Source organism: Cyprinodon tularosa, unplaced genomic scaffold (assembly GCF_016077235.1).
Source record: "Cyprinodon tularosa strain WSP-4 unplaced genomic scaffold, ASM1607723v1 ctg355, whole genome shotgun sequence".
Taxonomy (NCBI): Eukaryota; Metazoa; Chordata; class Actinopteri; order Cyprinodontiformes; family Cyprinodontidae; genus Cyprinodon; species Cyprinodon tularosa.
The window spans coordinates 849021-866694 of record NW_024039069.1 but is presented as its reverse complement, the minus strand read 5'-3'; the positions used below and the strand labels follow the sequence as shown (position 1 = coordinate 866694).

General features: G+C 36.9%; 1 protein-coding gene across 2 annotated transcripts; it reads right to left on the bottom strand.

Annotated features, from left to right (window-relative positions):
• Positions 1–3847: 3847 nt before the first annotated feature.
• Positions 3848–16399, bottom strand: lman2 (lectin, mannose-binding 2). 2 transcript variants are annotated; one of them, XM_038295425.1, is made up of 8 exons: positions 16096–16399; positions 14799–14905; positions 13932–14049; positions 10356–10435; positions 9732–9893; positions 6128–6242; positions 5838–5957; positions 3848–4736 (listed from the first exon to the last, which is right to left on the bottom strand). In XM_038295425.1, exons 1-8 carry the CDS (start codon positions 16229–16231, stop codon positions 4576–4578), a joined length of 999 nt encoding a protein of 332 aa, XP_038151353.1. In that variant the 5' UTR covers positions 16232–16399; the 3' UTR covers positions 3848–4575. The 2 variants fall into 2 exon arrangements, with proteins under 2 accessions (XP_038151353.1, XP_038151352.1); XM_038295424.1 differs by lacking the exon at positions 10356–10435 and adding an exon at positions 10479–10561 and having other exon boundaries at positions 16096–16392.
• Between the last annotated feature and the right edge of the window lie 1275 nt (positions 16400–17674).

The following is a 17674-nucleotide window of genomic DNA, read 5'->3' as shown; positions in this document are numbered from 1 at the left end:
AACACTTTGAATTATACTTTTTCTGCCTTTAAAATTCCCTTAAATAAAAGCTTTCAAAACATCGACAATTTCTTGCCTTTAGTCAGAGCTTTGCTCTTTAAGTAGACTTCACTTAAGTACTGAAAGTGTGTATTAACAAACAGAGGAATCCTGCTCTATCTGTAAAGGATACAGATGTATGTTTTACAGTGTACCGCAGTGCATAGAGCTGAGTTCACAGCAAGGAGCACTGCTAAGACTCATCAGTCTGCATCTCTGACGGTTTTAACAGTTTATCACGACCAAAAAACATAATTCAGAACTAAATACACCAATTCCAGTTTTTTTATTTTTAGAAAAGTTGCAAAGAACAAAGAAAATTAAGAGGATTTCAAATGACACAAAACTTTCAACAGTTTACAAAACTACAAAGTGTCACTCAGCCTCTCACAATACAGGCATTTCATCCTGACAACTTAATCAGGAACAACGTCACAGGCTATGGAACTGCAATTAAAAACAAAGTGTTTCTTTATTGGATGTCATTACTAGTAAACAGAATCTGGCTCTCATACTTTGACGTATTCAAAATCAATTATTGATATTTAGGAAATACGTATTTCTTACTGTGTATTACTGCTAGATGCAGGGATTCATGAAAAATAAAAAATAACCTTGAGTTACAGATATGGATATGGCATGCATGTCTTCTGTGCTTGGAGTAAAATGTCACTGGGGCTCAGGTGGAAAGGTTTAAGCAGTCAACCCGAGGCAAAAGCTTCGACTGTCAGTCAGGTTTCCAGTCAATCATCGCTTCCAGGTATAAAAGTGGGAACCATGGACTACATAAAGTGCTGCCTTCATCTCTCTCTTTTTGTCACGAGTTGCTGAATATCTATTCGGCTCATTAATTGGATGGTGGATTATTTGTGTGCTAGGTTGCATCATGAAAATTCAATAAAGACCTTCAGAGTTACGAATGTAGTAATGGTAAATCTGGTTGACGAAAGACCTGTTAATGCCAGAGATCAGGAGAGGTTATGCAAGAATATTAAGTAAAGAACTGGAACCCTACATTTACAATCACGTGATTTCTTTCTGTGTTGAGCTTCCAAGGTTAAATAGATGTTGCATGTTGCTCAGCCTTGGAGAGTTCTCCAACAATGATCCTGCACAACCTACAGCAGCATTATTAAAATAAACAGTGAATGTATGAAAAGAGCAAGACAAGCCTCATGAGCCCAAAAGAGGGTGCAATTATGACGTTTGGTCTACTATTATATTAGAGCTACAGAGAGGAGAGCAAAGATTTGTAAGTCTTCAAAATGATCTAATAAAATACAATATTGCCATCTAGTGGTTAAAAGAAATCTTACAATGTTACGAAATGGGAGAAAATTTAAGTATATGTGCATTCTAGTTGACATGTGGTGTTCTGAATATCTTTTTATTAGTTGTATGGAAATTGTTCTTTGTCAATTTTAAATTTACTGAATTGAAATATTTTATGGCACTGATTTGATATCTATGGTAATAATTATGTTTGAAATTGATTAGAAATAACTGAATGATTTTGACTGTTTTCGTTACAGAGGGAAATCTGTCACTATATACAAACAAAATTGATGGTTTAGAGAATCTTATTGCATCAGATATTTTTTTTAACTTTTCATGTTAAATGTAGGGCTGTAAATTGGAACAGTTGGTAGCACAGCTGCCTTGCAGCAAGAAGGTTCTGGGTTTGATTCTAGACCCGAGGTCTTTCTGCATGGAGTTTGCATGTTCTCCCTAAACATGTGTGGTTTCTCTCTGGGTACTCCTGCTTCCTCCAACAGTCCAAAAAAATGACTGTTAGGTTAATTGACTTCTATAAATTCTCCTTAGGTGCGAGTGTGTGAATGAATAGTTGTTTGTGCCGTTTGTCTCCATGTTGCCCTGCGATGGACTGGCAACTTGTCCATGGTGTACCCCGCCTCTTGCCTGTAGACAGAGATAGGCACCTGCAGCCCTTATGACCCCATGGCATGGGATAAGTGTGACGGAAAATGGAATTGCAAGTTAAAAGTAAGCAATATAGTATAGAGATTAACAGATAGTTATTCAGTTTTAGTTCCATTTTACAGTATATTCCTACATACATTCCTTATTTATATCTCTTTGTAATTAGGCTGCTACTTTACAATAAGACATCTGGAGGTATTGAAATGTGCCAGGGTTAACCTGGTTTGCAATATAGATTACTCTATTAGGAAATTAATGCAGGAAAATGCATACATTCCAATGTTCTAATCCCCACAGTTGGGTCTTCCAGAAAAGATATGATCTGGAGTCCATTTAAATGCATTGGCAACAGGTCACAGATAACATTTAATTTCCAAACTCTGCAAACAGGAGCCAGGTCTGTGTTGCATTCGATTTTTGCTTAGGCTTTCATTGCAACTTTCCGAGTGATTGATCGGATATTTGAGCCAATAGGTTGGGCGGCCACTATCGGGAAGGTTCAAATCAAAGAAGAAAATGTAAGGTAGTCGAAAACTTTATACTATTGCTCATTAAAAAACAAAAACTGTTGACATTTTGAGCCAATTATTAGTTTGAGATATATTGAATGAATTTCATTTCAAAGTCCTTTTTTTTTTTTTTTTGTCAGGTGAAGGATTGAATATAAATGATTAACTCCCCGACTTCTCCATCTGCTATCACAAATGTAGGGGGACACTGTTTACTTTTGCAACAGTGCAGTGTTGCCAGTTGCTTTCAAGGTTGCTAAACCTGAACCTATGTAGACCTAAACAGGCCTAGCACTTCTAGTAGAGAAGATTTACACAGCTTCGTAAGACAGTTATAACCAAGCTGAAAATTAGCACAAGAGATTTTACCCTGGACATGAAAAAGTGTTCTTTTTTTTTAAACACCAAGTCTGGATTTCTTTACTGTCCTGTAAACTAGCCCTACAGAGCATCATTGTACCTAAACTAGACCAAGCCCATAGTTTTCAAAAGCTACAGAACAGAAATACAAAGAAATGAATTTGTAATCATCTCATTTTCACTTAAGAACCACTTCATGAAAAATAGTAACTTTTTATCACTTTTATTTCTGATGAGGAGGCTGCTTCAAGTTTCATCACAAATGGAGCTGACTGTGCAGGGAAAATATCCAGAGTCAAAATTAAAGATGAACTGTGAACATTGTTAGGTAAAATGTTAAATCCTCAATCTAACCTTTCGTACATTTAGCTGGTAGGTCATAATTAACACTGTAGGTCACTTCAGAGAGGTTTTTTTTTACTCCTTTTTCATGAATAATTCTGGTACTTAAAAAAAAAAAACATGTAGATGCTAACTGTAGGATGCTCACATTAAACCTTTAAATGAAGAAAAAAAGAACATGTCTAGTTAGTGGCCTCACAACAGAAATATTGATTTAGGGTTTTGGATAGAAAATTGGCTTTTCATTAAAACTGAAGATTAACTAATACTTTTTTTTTCCAGAGAGCCTTAAAAAGAAAAAAAAAACTGAAGTCCAAATGCCGATACATCTCATTTAAAAAAAAAGGGAAAAAAAACTGAAATCCAAATGCCGATACATCTCATTAAAAAAAAAAAGAAAAAAAAATCACAGCTGACATATCTACACATTAAATTACCTCAAAACTTCCAAAGCACATAGCAGTTTTTAATTCATAGCTGTTAGCAGAGGCTGATTGTAAAGAGACATGTCTATGACATGTCTGTGTGATTATTACAACTTGACAGCAGCAAAGGATATTCCATGTAAAAAAAGACTTGAAATGTAAACGAAACTCAAAATAGGATTATTCATTAACCTGCTCAATGTTTCTTTTTTTTTTAAGCCAAATTATCCATTTTTTTTTTTTTAGTTCTAGATTAAATTATTTTCCAGAAAACGATTAAATCATTATACATAACTGCATTTCTAAGTGTGAAACATACATAAAAAGAAGACCAACTAAGAACTGTGGATCTTATGGCATCACCTTTTGATACTGATAGAAAAGAAGAAAAAAAAATCAGAATCCCAAAATGCAACTGACAGAAATTAGACAAAACAAACTCCAAACGACAAAGAGGAAGATTCTGATATTGTGGAGAACAGTATTATCCCCCCCCCATCCCAAAAAATGATAAACACAAATTTTTCTTCTGCTGTAAATCAAGGTTGCAGGCCAACATATTGGTTGATCTTATTTTGAATGATCATTTTTTAGCCTGGTACTACTTGCAAAAACAACATGATTGGAAGACAAAGTAAAAGGAAAAAATATATCAAAATTTCCCCATTCCCTAAAGATGCTGGAGACACCAGATTAACCAAAAGGCATGTGGTGACAATTCTTTACTGAATTCCATGTTCAAATCTACTTTTACCCTGCTATCAAAGCATGAGGACACATAAAAGAAAAATCCATTCAGGGTAAATGTTGACATCAACAAGCATCCTCCACCTTTTCATTACCAATATTCATTTGTTACTCAGTGCTTTAAAAGTTATAAACATTTGTACAATCTTCAGCAAAATTTCACATTGTATGTGCTCGTTCTGTCATTGTGAATGTCTATGTTGCATCTATGTTCAGTAGAACCTCTTGTTTCTCTCCTGTCTCTTCTGGAAAACCACAGCTCCCACCACTGCACACACAACGATTCCAAGCAGAGCACACAGCAGAAGCAGGAACACCTTCCAACCTGTGAGGGGCGTGCCACGGAAGTTTCCAGTAGGATCATCAATGTTGTCTGCAAAAGAGGAGGGGAAATTTAACCATTTCAATGCAGTCTTTGTGCTATTCTACTCTTGGCTTAAAATTTGATTTCACTACCAGTACTACTTATCTAACTGCAATTCCATTCTGTTATTCCACAGCCTTCTTGCACACACAAAAACCAAGTCATGGTCCTGTAGAGATCACAGGTTTCCCTGGCAGTTTATATCCAAGGGTCTACTTCATGTTCTTCCTTCTTCAGCCCATATTAAACCATAAATGGTCCATGCAAAGCACTGCATTAGCATCACTGTGTGTTTAAAATGAGCAAGCAGCTAAATGTCCTTTAATGGTTAGCAATGGCAACCACAGTTTAACCAAGTTGCTGGTGTATGAGGTGGGAAGTCAATGTTGCATTCAGATTCTGGTGCAAGGACATCCAGGCAGCATGGCGCTTATTTCAGGCTGTGATGTATCAGATTTATTGATAAATTGTTGAAAATGTTTCATACTAATTCACGCTTGTGACGATCATGAATTACAGTTGTAATTAACTAAAACAAGTACTTGTTAAATCAGCAGCTGCACACCATTTAGCATGGTTGGTATGGGGTATTTAAATGTTTACAGCAATCTCTGTGATCGTTACATAAGGACATTCATCTGTACGACTCGTCCCATTGATCACCAGAGAGGAAGGTGATGAGTAGGAAACATTGAAATATGTGCAGAATTTATCTATTTTATTGGTGTCAAGTCGACTCAGCAGTGCTGGCATATACTGCGCTACAGTTTCGGATCTGGTAAATCAATCTATGATTAAAGTTTCATATGACGAGACAATAAATCTCAGAGAAAAGTGGTGATGCACACCGGCTTCGGTTACCCGATTCCTCTCTCTAAGAAACGTGCATATGAATCACAGACGGTATGAGGGACCACACATTTTAAAGTTTGTTTTTTATGAATCCCAATCGCTGCACTGAAGTGAGCATTTGTGAGTTTGAATGAGACAAGAATACTATAATTAATAAGAGTATGCACCATTGATACCACTTGACAGTTAATGGAAAACATGTTAACTGGTATAAAGTTTTCCTTTTTCCCAACTTCCTACCACGAAATCCTAACCTACCTTTGGGGGACTTAAAAAGGTTGACACTGGGCTCGATTTTAGTCCAGTCCAAGTTCTCTTCCTCTGGGGTGTGGTCCACCATCAGCTGGTACAGCTTCATAGAGATGATGTCATGATTATCTGGCACAATGAAGGATGAGAAAGATCATTGGATATTACTTTCAAAATCTAAATATCTGATTGCTTTTTGGCCAAAAGAAAAAAAAGTGAAAGTTTCAGAGAATTGCTTTTAAATTCATTTAAGCCAGATTCACTTTCCTCACTGTTATACTTCCCTGCTCTGTCATTACCTGAGAGGTCTCCAGTTGCTGCTGATGCACCAAAGTAATATCCAGTAGGGAGACGCACACCTCCAATGTCGATGCACTCTTTCCACTCGTTCTTGTCGTCCACATCAACCATCACCTGAAACAAAATAATGCCTATAATATTAGAACTTTTGGTTCCAAACAAGAGTAAAGATGGGGTTCTATAATTGTCTAAATGACAAAATCGGCAAAAACTGTAATTTGAAACCCAAAGATCCAAGAATAAGATGGCAGAATAGTCTGCTGGTGAGGATCTTTTTTATGTAAAGCAATTCAGGATCAACAAAGGCATTAAACTGGTATTCATGTGGGAATCCAGCACAATCCTATGGTTTTTAGGTATAGTGAGAAACCCAGAATGTATTCCTTTTATAAACCTTTGTCAATTAATAGAAAGAAAGGCTCACTGCACATAAATTCTCTTGAGGAGATCAAGATGCCATTTTCAATGGTAAGGAATTCTTTATGAATTATGCATGACATAATTAGAGTTATTTACGGTACTAAAATCTAAAGCTAAACATGTTTAGTTTTAAACAAATTCATTTTGTTTGGACAGCAGGCAAAATAAAACCTTTTTTACTTTGAAAAAAAAATAAATAAATAAAAGTATTCAGACTCACTTGTCTAAGAGTGTTCCACTAGATCTAGAGTTTGAACAGATTTGCGTCATATACTGAGGACATGAAGTCATTGGGCTGAGGAAGCGTTCAGTCATTTGATGCAGGAGTGTTGATTTAAAGCTACAGTACATCACCCCTTTGAAGACCGGAGTTTTTACACTCCTTTCCAAGAGGGAAATCTGAGGCCTTGTTTACCAGCTGCAGCTTGGCTCATTAACAGTACATTGATCCAAAACAGATCAGGAATCTGATTCATCAAGTAACACACTAAATGAGGCCTGAAACATGTGTATATCACATTTGACACAAAGCTTGTGATCAATCAAAAACAAACTTGGAAAGGAAACGTGCCGTCCCTCACCCGATGTGTCACGAGATCAAAAGACAACTGCATTTTGATACAGCCCGTCTCTCTGATGTCACATCCTGGAACAGTGGGTTTTTAAACCCAACTGCAGGAAGTACGCACCCTCTTCCCCTCAGGCTTTCAACCATGAAAGGAGAGACTCCAGTATTCTAGCTGGCCATCACTTTCCACCTGGTGGAAACGCTGGAGCCGGGGTCAGACTTTTTTTTTTCATTTCAAAAAGTTTATTTCAAACCTGCACACATTTTACAATACATATAATGACAAACAATACATATGCATGGCTTGAAAAGGGGATGGAAGAAGCAAAAGCTTATACATGTCCAATCCCCTCCCGCTCATCCCAAGGACACTCCTGCAAATGACTAAACAAAGACAAGACAAAAAAACCCATCCACACGGTTTATATATATATATATATATATATATATATATATATATATATATATATATATATATATATATATATTGCTGGTTAACTGGCTGCTTCCATCTCGTTAGAAGAAGCCTGGGCTGAAAACCCTGGAATGAAAGAGGACCCAATGCTGAAAAGTAATCTTCACTGGTACACGTGCCCGAAATGCAGAACCAGTCCAGAGTCCAGAGTTGTTACTCTTGCTTGGACCAAGAGTAACAACTCTGTTTTATTTACTTTTTAACATGTATTTTTGCCTGGGTGAGGAGAATTAGTAGTTAAAGAAACATTACAGTTTCCTTATACTGCCACCTATGGCAAAGACACAAAACTGCAGCACTGTTTTGCCTGTTTTCCCACCTTGCGCTCATACTTAGTTTTTGTTTTTTTTCACCTTAGGTGGAGTTACCATTGGCGTCTGAGTTGAGCTGGATGCTGGTCACTTCTGAGTATCCGCAAACTCCATCTTGAATATAACGCTTTGATTGTTACCTAGCTTGGACTCATGAAACATATAGGTGCTTGATGACATCAGCAGAAAAGCCCGGGAACTTCTGACCAAAAGTACATTCAGATTCAGTAAAATAGGGAAGGATTAGCTCTGAACTGCTGAGGAACTATTTTTTAGTCTTAAAGGGTCAAAGAAAAATGCTATTTTAAAGATATTTTCCATTAAAAGGGTACAAAATGTCTCATTAAATGTTGATTGGTTTATTCTAAAGGCTTTCCTTAGAAATATTCTGCTGTTTTTGTGACCAATACTTAAAGTGTGTTAAAACACGTTAAAGTTGCTGTCAGTTATAATAATTTGAAAAACATTTAGATTATCGCTTACCCTTGATTGAAATAATACATGAATTAACTATAGCCACTTTTTATAGTTATCAATAAATGGATAATAAAACTGCTCAAAATGCATGACAAATGTGTACACACATTTTGGAGGAAAGACCAAAACGATAACAGACGGTGAGAAAGTTAGTCGTATAGACCCTTGTTTTGGCAGGGGTCGGCAACCTGCAGCTCTGAAATGCCCACCTTGCAGCTCCCTGGAGCTTTTTCAAACATTTATGAAAATGGAAAAAGATAGATTTTTTTTTGTTTGCTTTAATATGCTGTGCAGGAGGTCAAACAAACATTCATTATGTTTTATAAAGCTGTAAAAATGTGTATAATAAATAATAATTTGTATAATAAATAATAATACATAAATATAAACAATAAATGTTAACATTTCTGTTAAGGGAGATTTGGGTCATGGCTGTTGTAAACCAATCAGCGGGTGTGTCTCGGGCCATGAATCCCAAAGGGAAAAAAGGGAAGATAGCTGATGAAAACAGAGGATTCAAAGAAGAATGGACCGAATCATTTGCTTTCATTACTAATGTGAAAGGATTGCCTGCATGTTTGCTTTGCATTAAGAAGTTGCCAAGAAATAAAAGGGAATAACTTGAAAAGGCATTTACCGGGAAGGCATGCTAAATTTGCAGACAATCACAAAGTTAGGAGTGAGAGAAAGAGTTTCAAAGATAGATTAGGATCAAAGATAGATTTAAGAAGTAGATTGCATCTCCAAACTCCACTACTGCTGCTAGTGTCGTCGCAAGACATGGATAACCGTTCACAGATCGAAAAGGTAGCACTCTAATGCAGGTAGGTGAATTTTCTTCCATTTTTCCCCAAATCTTCAAAATAAAAAATAACACCAAAAAACAACTTCTTTGTTGCGTTTCCATAATTTAATTAATGCAACAAAACCTAATACATACAAACCACAAGGTGAAGGGCGGTAAAGCGGCGAGCAGTTCACTGCTCCTTCCTCTCCTTGTGCTACTATAGAATTTGAACTGAGCAGAGTCGTCACATGATGGGACATTTACTCAAGTATAAACATTTAATCATGAGTACTTATTATACATTTAGTCCCATGTATTCCTTTTCTATAGTTGGCTAATATAATTAGAGTCTGTGTTGCTATACAAGGCTTATATACGACATTTACATTTTTGTGGCTCCAGACAGATAGGTTTTTGTTTTTTTGGTCCAATATGGCTCTTTGAACAGTTCGAACGTTTGTTTTATTTCCTATAGGTGATGAGTGATATAAATAGTACATTATAAAAATAAAAAATGCAAGTTATTCTACTTTAAAAAAAGGAACCTTTCCGGGTCACTACTCACAGTCAATCTTCCTCTGGAATAACGGATAGCAAGGTATGTGTCAAAGTCTCGGTTTCGGATGTCAGCTGAGCAGCCTCCAAGCTCCGATGAACGGCCATCTTTCCCATGATCATAATTCACTGTGCCATTGTTTACCATAGCTGAGATGTAAGGGAAGGAGCGCTGGTAACAAACAAACGATCAGATACAAAATATTAAATAATCACTGCAACAAAACTAGAAAACAAAACAAAAAATGACAGAAATGGATGCAATAGACCATGTGTGTATAAAACAATACAACAGGACTCCTTAAATCATAAAATGTGGTTTTGCAACACTAAAAAAATTTTTTTAGCATGCAAAACTAAGCTCATGGTTTCAGATCAAATGGTCAAATAAAAGGATGCAGCACTTTTGAAATGAAATTATAAATGCAATTTATAGATAATCCAATTTACTGTTTAGATTTCAACAAGGATGTGACAATGTAAAATTTCCCATTCAATTTCTGCACATGTTTAAATCATTCTGGGATTTAAATGTTGAAATGCTCTGAATTCTGACAACATGCTTCTTAACAATAACGACATTAAACTCAGCACTGAAACAAAAGCTAAGAGCATGCCAACAGGAACCACTCACATCCGTCGACTCATCATTAGAGTAAGTATCTATAAAAACGGCCAGTCCCTGGAAGTGAGCATTGTTGGAAAACACAGGCCCTGAAAAGAAACAAGCAGATTAATCCACTAGAGCCACACTCACATCCATTCCATGGAGGTCATTGCGGAAGGTGTCCAAAAAAATAGCCAGGCCATGAAACTGATCTTGGTTTCCAAACACTGGGCCTAAGGTGGAGGCAGACATGAGGGTGAGATATGAGCGGACAACACACACACTGAACAGCAAATATGAGAAGAAACTGAAACAATGGAAATGAACATTGGATTATGATGGACTCTTGAATTAAGATTGTTACATCTAAAGTAATTATGTACAATTCCTGATAAAGTCACTATACTCTACCACAACTACAATTTTTCATCCCTTTAACTTTTTAAATTGACTACTTGCCCTTAAACCAACCTGTTTCGCAAATAAACTGTACAAATAGATGTCCTATAGTCCTGTCTACATGCCCCAACCCCATATTTTTACAATTTACTGCATACATCTTAAAATCCTGCTTTAATTTGTAAAACTGTCTGTTTGGTGTACGCTGCAGATTAAAAAGGGGTTACTTTATTTAATTTTTGCTTTTGGCTTAGCAAGAGATGTGATGCGACTTAAACAGGTCTAACTTGTGCAGCTGCTGAATCGCTCCTCCAACAAACGATTTGCTTGGGAACAGATTTTGTCAGAAAGATAGTAAATGTGTTAAATCTAAATAAAAATCTGCACTATACAGGTGCTGGTCATAAAATTAGAATATCATGAAAAAGTAGATTGATTTCAGTAATTCCATTTAAAAAGTGAAACTTGTATATTATATTCATACATTACATACAAACTCATATATTTCAGATGTTTATTTTGTTTAATTTTGATGATTACAAATGACAACAAATGAAAATCTCAAATTCATCATATCAGAAAATTAGAATATTGTGAAAAGGTTCAAAATTGATGGCCCCTGGTGCCACACTCTAATCAGCTAATTAACTCAAACCACCTGCAAAAGCCTTTAAATGGTCTTTCAGTCTAGTTCTATAGGCTACACAATCATGGGGAAGACTGCTGACTTGACAGTTGTCCAAAAGACGACCATCGACACCTTGCACAAGGAGGGCAAGACACAAAAGGTCATCGCTAAAGAGGCTGGCTGTTCACAGAGCTCAGTGTCCAAGCACATTAATAGAGAGGCGAAGGGAAGGAAAAGATGTGGTCGAAAAAAGTGTACAAGCAAGAGAGATAACCGCACCCTGGAGAGGATTGTGAAACAAAACCCATTCAAAAATGTGGGGGAGATTCACAAAGAGTGGACTGCAGCTGGAGTGAGTGCTTCAAGAACCACCACACACAGACATATGAAAGACATGGGTTTCTGCTGTCGCATTCCTTGTGTCAAGCCACTCTTGAACCACAGACAGCGTCAGAAGCGTCTTGCCTGGGCTAAAGAGAAACAGGACTGGACTGCTGGTGAGTGGTCCAAAGTCATGTTCTCTGATGAAAGTAAATTTTGCATTTCCTTTGGAAATCAAGGTCCCAGAGTCTGGAGGAAAAGAAGAGAGGCACTTCATCCACGTTGCTTGAAGTCCAGTGTAAAGTTTCCACAGTCAGTGATGGTTTGGGGTGCCATGTCATCTGCTGGTGTTGGTCCATTGTGTTTTCTGAGGTCCAGGGTCAACGCAGCCACATACCAGGAAGTTTTAGAGCACTTCATGCTTCCTGCAGCTGACCAACTTTTTGGAGATGCAGATTTCATTTTCCAACAGGACTTGGCACCTGCACACAGTGCCAAAGCTACCAGTACCTGGTTGAAGGACCATGGTATCCCTGTTCTTAATTGGCCAGCAAACTCTCCTGACCTTAACCCCATAGAAAATCTATGGGGTATTGTGAAGAAGAAGATGCAATACACCAGACCCAACAATTCAGAAGAGCTAAAAGCCACTATTAGAGCAACCTGGGCTATCATAACACCTGAGCAGTGCCACAGACTGATCGACTCCATGCCACGCCGCATTGCTGCAGTAATACAGGCCAAAGGAGGCCCAACTAAATACTGAGTGCTGTACATGCTCATACTTTTCATGTTCATACTTTTCAGTTGGCCAACATTTCTATAAATCCTTTGTTTTTATTGGTCTTCAGTAATATTCTAATTTTCTGATATGATGAATTTGAGATTTTCATTTGTTGTCATTTGTAATCATCAAAATTAAACAAAATAAACATCTGAAATATATGAGTTTGTATGTAATGTATGAATATAATATACAAGTTTCACTTTTTAAATGGAATTACTGAAATCAATCTACTTTTTCATGATATTCTAATTTTATGACCAGCACCTGTATGTCCAGTCTAGAGTTAGAAATATTCTTTGCCATTCCCTAAAGTTGTGTTAACACCAAATGTGTTTGTTTTGCCTGGACCAACTTATTTACATGGTATCTAAGTGTACAGTGCAGCTAAAGAGCATCGTTTAGATTAGATTAACTTTTTGTCCCAAAATAAATTTTATATGGGAACAGACTCTGGCTGCTACATAGTCCAAAGTATGTGTCACACTGCATTCACACATAAAAAGACTGCTATAGAAATTTCATTATAAGACAATGAATAAAATACACAAGGAAGTGTGTGACATTACAGTCACCATAAAAAAAATTTGAAAAAAAAAAAAAATAATAATAAAAAACCCTTCTTTAAAAAATCTGTTATATGAGATAATAAATAAAAAAAAATCATGTCAGTTTAGTTTAAATTTTGAATACCATTGCCTATTCCACAATTTACTGCTTGATACTGTTTATTGCCTTAATGGAAAGCGGAACAAATGAGTTCAATCAACAGGCAGGGACTCTAAGACATCGCCCTGAAGGAAGAAACTGATGTAACTGATGAAGAACCATTTCAGCGAGGTTAAAGGCATGTTTTTGGTTAATATTGCTACGCAAGTGGTTCTTTAGCTCCAGAGGGGCATCAAAGCAGGCCACCTAATCTCAAGATGGATAGATGGATGGATGGATGGATGGATGGATGGATGGATGGATGGATGGATGGATGGATGGATGGATGGATGGATGGATGGATGGATGGATGGATGTCATTTTTTTAAGACCATCATTGCAAGAAAAAAATAAAATAAAATCATAAAAAATATGCATTTAAACCATGCAGCACAAACATAAATCCAAACATGGCACACTGAACTGTAAGTTGGTGACAGTGGCATCAGATGAAGGAGTATGCGCTGCATCCGGAGGGTTGTCGGTTCGAGCCCTGGCTCCGGCTTTCATTGTCGTTGTTTCCTTGGGCAAGACACTTCATCTGCATCGCTTACTGATGGTGGTCAGAGGGCCCAGTGGGGACAGTATACGACAGCCTCGCTTCTGTCAGTGAGCCCCAGGGCAGCTGTGGCTACAATGTAGTTTGCCATAACCAGTGTGTGGATGAATGACTGAATGTAGTGTAAAGCGTGTTGTTCAGGTCTCCTGAACCATTTACTTCCAGAGAATCTGAGCAGAAACAGGAATTGGGATTAAGATTTACCTGGATGGAGTCTATCCTTCGTGTACCAGATGGCAATGCCGTCTCCATGGAGATTCTTCTTTCCTGATCCGTGAACTTTAAACTGCACATGCAGCTCCCAGTCCTTCAGGTAACAAGGCTACAAGGAATTTACATAAACAAAGTGAGAAGGAACAGAAATTTTGAATGCATAAACAAATGCAGTAAGGGGTTTTTATTTGCACCAGAGACTTTCAATATCCCCAGTGTCACTTTGGGTTGATGAAGATTGTCTAATAGGATGTGGGAGAGATTTTATGCAGCTTTGACAAATCATAAGGCCGATTGATTGAGCCATCTTTTATGATTGAGCCATCTTTTAACAAAGTTTATCAAATGGTACACCACCGAAAAATTCAAGCAATGACATGTACCAAATTTACCACAATTTTCCACCCGCTCCACTTGGCCTGGTTCTACTCTACCCCACCCAACTATTTATTAACAATTTCCTTTACTGCTTTTTCAGTACAGATATATATTTTTTTTTTTATAGACCTTCTTAGGAGTAGAATTTTTCTTCATTTTGGTCAGAGCAGACAAATCAGATCAAGGATAGATTTGCAAAACCTTAAAAGTCTGGCTACATGCAGAGATCTTAATAATTAAATGATAAGAATGTTTATTGGGTTTTGAAGTAATGATAATTATGAGGCTTTGGTCTCCTTAATAATTTATATTCAAACAAAATTCTTCTAGAATGTACAATTTGTTAGAGTGTGCCTTCTGCCCTCATTGGTTTGGATGCTTGGACCTTGGATTTTTAATGACTCCAAGTGATCAGAGTCATGGAGTGAAACAATCATTCAACTTCATTATTTCAGTCAGCATACATTCAATCTTCCTCACCACAGTATTCCATATGGATCCCTGCTTGCTTCTCTCATCTGGAGTAAGTCGGACATACGAGCTTGTCACCAGTGTGCTTCCCCAGAAATCCCACTGACTTCCAACACCTTAAGAGAAATATGAGGGGATCAAACAAAAATCTAAAAGGAACAATTCATTACTTTTGCAGTCATTCAATTTGCCCACAACCTTAAGATATCAGAAGGAAACAAACAAAACTTAGTGCCTCACATGGCTAAACATGCACAATGCAAATCCTGGATTTGATTCCTCTTAAACTGACTGAAGTAAATACTGTTCATGAAAACTTTAAACATGGCAGATCTAAGAAATAAAATATGCAAACGGAGACAATAATGCATCAATACAACAATTGTTTGAGCGAGTTATTTTATAACGCCACCTCATACTGCTGGTGTTTAAACGAGCTGTCTGTGTTTGCACTGCAATTTAATTACTGTTTGCACAGCCTTACACGTATGCAGACTAGATTTCCAAAGCATGAGAGTTTTTCCTGCATTGCTTCAGGCACCTGCAGGTAAGGATGCAAGTCAGTTGCTTATCATGATCAACAACCTCAGAGCTTCTACAGGAGGCCAATACAGGGGTGCCTGTATGAAAGTAGGCAAAACTAAAAAGTACAAACAGTATCATCATTGTTAGGTACCAGATCAGTGAACTTATTTTTAACTGTTTGAATGCTAAAGTAAAATAAAATTGAAATCTAAGTTTGAGTCAAGAAGATAATATAATTTGGTTTTAGGAACATTTACCCTCTTCATATACAATAGTGGAAAAAATATAGAAGAACACTCTGCATTTCATTTGTCAACTCAACTCAAATAAAGCCCAAAAATGCATTTTTTTTTTAAAAGAAATTATAATCTACAATCATGTTATGTTCACTAGTTAGATCAGTTTTAGTCGAACACTTGGCTTTTATCATACCTGTGACAACAAAATAGCAATCCAGGGATAGGAAGGAGTTAAGTCAGACTTTTTGGATGAAAGATCTGTTTTAAAATGCCTTAGAGCTTTAGGAGAGGTAATTTTCCAATGGGGAATGTTCTGGACGACCTGCAAATGATTTAGCAGGCTTCAAGTCAAGCAATCGAGAACTAGATTTGCAGATGTTTCAGAATATCTATCTTTTCCCTTGTAATTTGAAAAAAGCTATTGCAGATGCACATTGTTGGAAATGTGTCAATTTGAGCTGGCGAGATCACTGAAAACTTTTTGAAACCGACGATAGAGAGGAAAACAGACAGAGTTCGGCTGGTTGGTTAGCTTTCCTTACCTTGGTAAGGCTTTGTCAGTGAGTGCTCCCTCTTAAGATGTTCCGCGTTCCCGTCCGTTATATCACAACTAACCAGGCAACACTTCACTAACAGGAAGACAAATGTTGGCCTCAGAAATGTGTTAAAGCCAAACATTTTGTCAAAACAGCATCGAGGGGAAGCTCTATGTTCAACTTCGGGGTTCCGAACTCCTTTAGCCTTTCTCTTCCGACAAGAAACAAGAACCCCTCCGTGTTTATACACCTCCAACACTTATGCTTTTAGTAGATAATCCCCAAAATGTCAAAAGCTCAATGAAAAATATTTGTTGAATAAATGTAAGAAATATAAATAAATATTTTACTTAAGCAACGCCAAAAATATATTTAACTGTTGTTTGTTCCTGTACGGAAACTCAAAAGTCACGGTATGGCTTTAAGAGCCAATCAGAAAGAAGCACATCACAAATTAGGCCAATCGGAGAGAAGTTTTTTTTCTTTTATCTGTCCACTAGATGGAGGCAAAGACTAAATAAAATAAAATAGAAAAAAAACAGGAGCGACTCAAAAGCAGATCATGTGATGTCAGAGACTTTTAAGACATGTTTACAATGTTAGTTTCTGGTACACTTACAACATGCATCAACATTCATGCAGTTTTATTCTGGTATAACATAGAAAAAGGTTTGTAGTTTCCACCTCCATCATTGTTAATATAACATATTTATCAAGGATGTAGGCCTCAATTTATGCTTATTTCTCTTTCAAGGTACCTATATATAAAAAAAAAATAGTTGTGTTTTTATCCCTTGAGGCTAAAGTTGGTGTTTTATTATCCTCAGCCAAATGAGATTGTCTTTAATTTTATTGGGTGACTGCTATCAGTAACTTTGGTACGTGGGTTAAGGTATGTTCTCATCTGTTTGTTATTTGAATGTTATGCTGTTTCTAACAGTGAGGGAAATAAGTATTTGAACATCCAGCTATTTTGCAAGTTCTCCCAAATAGAAATCATGCAGGGGTCTGAAATTGTCATTCTAGCTGCTGGTCCACTGTGAGAGAAATAATATTTAAAAAAAATCGAGAAATCACAATGTATGATTTTTAACTATTTATTTGAATGATTCAGCTGCAAATAAGTACTTGAACACCTGTATTTCAGCTGGAATTCTGACACTCAAAGACCTGTTAGTCTGCCTTCAAAATGTCCACCTCCACTCCATTTATTATCCTAAATTAGATGCACCTGTTTGAGGTCATTAGCTGTACGAAGATACCTGTCCACCCCATACAATCAGTAAGAATCAAACTACTAACATGGCCAAGACCAAAGAGCTGTCCAAAGACACTAGAGACAAAATTGTACACAAGGTTGGAATGCGCTACAGGGAAATTACCAAGCAGCTTGGTGAAAAAAGGTCCACTTTTGGAGCAATAATTAGAAAATGGAAGAAGCTAAACATGACATGTAAACATTATAAAAGTGTGCCAAAAGATGAGGTATTGTGCATGATTTTTTTCACAAACAGATAAATAAAAGGCAGTTATCCAGAGTGATTAAATCCAGAAATACACAAGCATTCACCACAACAACAAACAC

Bases quoted from the DNA above. Each gene is read 5' to 3' on its own strand.
- lman2 (XM_038295424.1), bottom strand. From the start codon at position 16,231: ATGTTTGGCTTTAACACATTTCTGAGGCCAACATTTGTCTTCCTGTTA. The intron at 14,050-14,798 runs GTGAGGAAGATT...AATTCCTTGTAG, and splicing joins GATCCATATGGAATACTGTG to CCTTGTTACCTGAAGGACTG. The intron at 6,243-9,731 runs GTGAGTAGTGAC...ATTTTGTTTCAG, and splicing joins ATTCCAGAGGAAGATTGACT to GTGATGGTTGATGTGGACGA.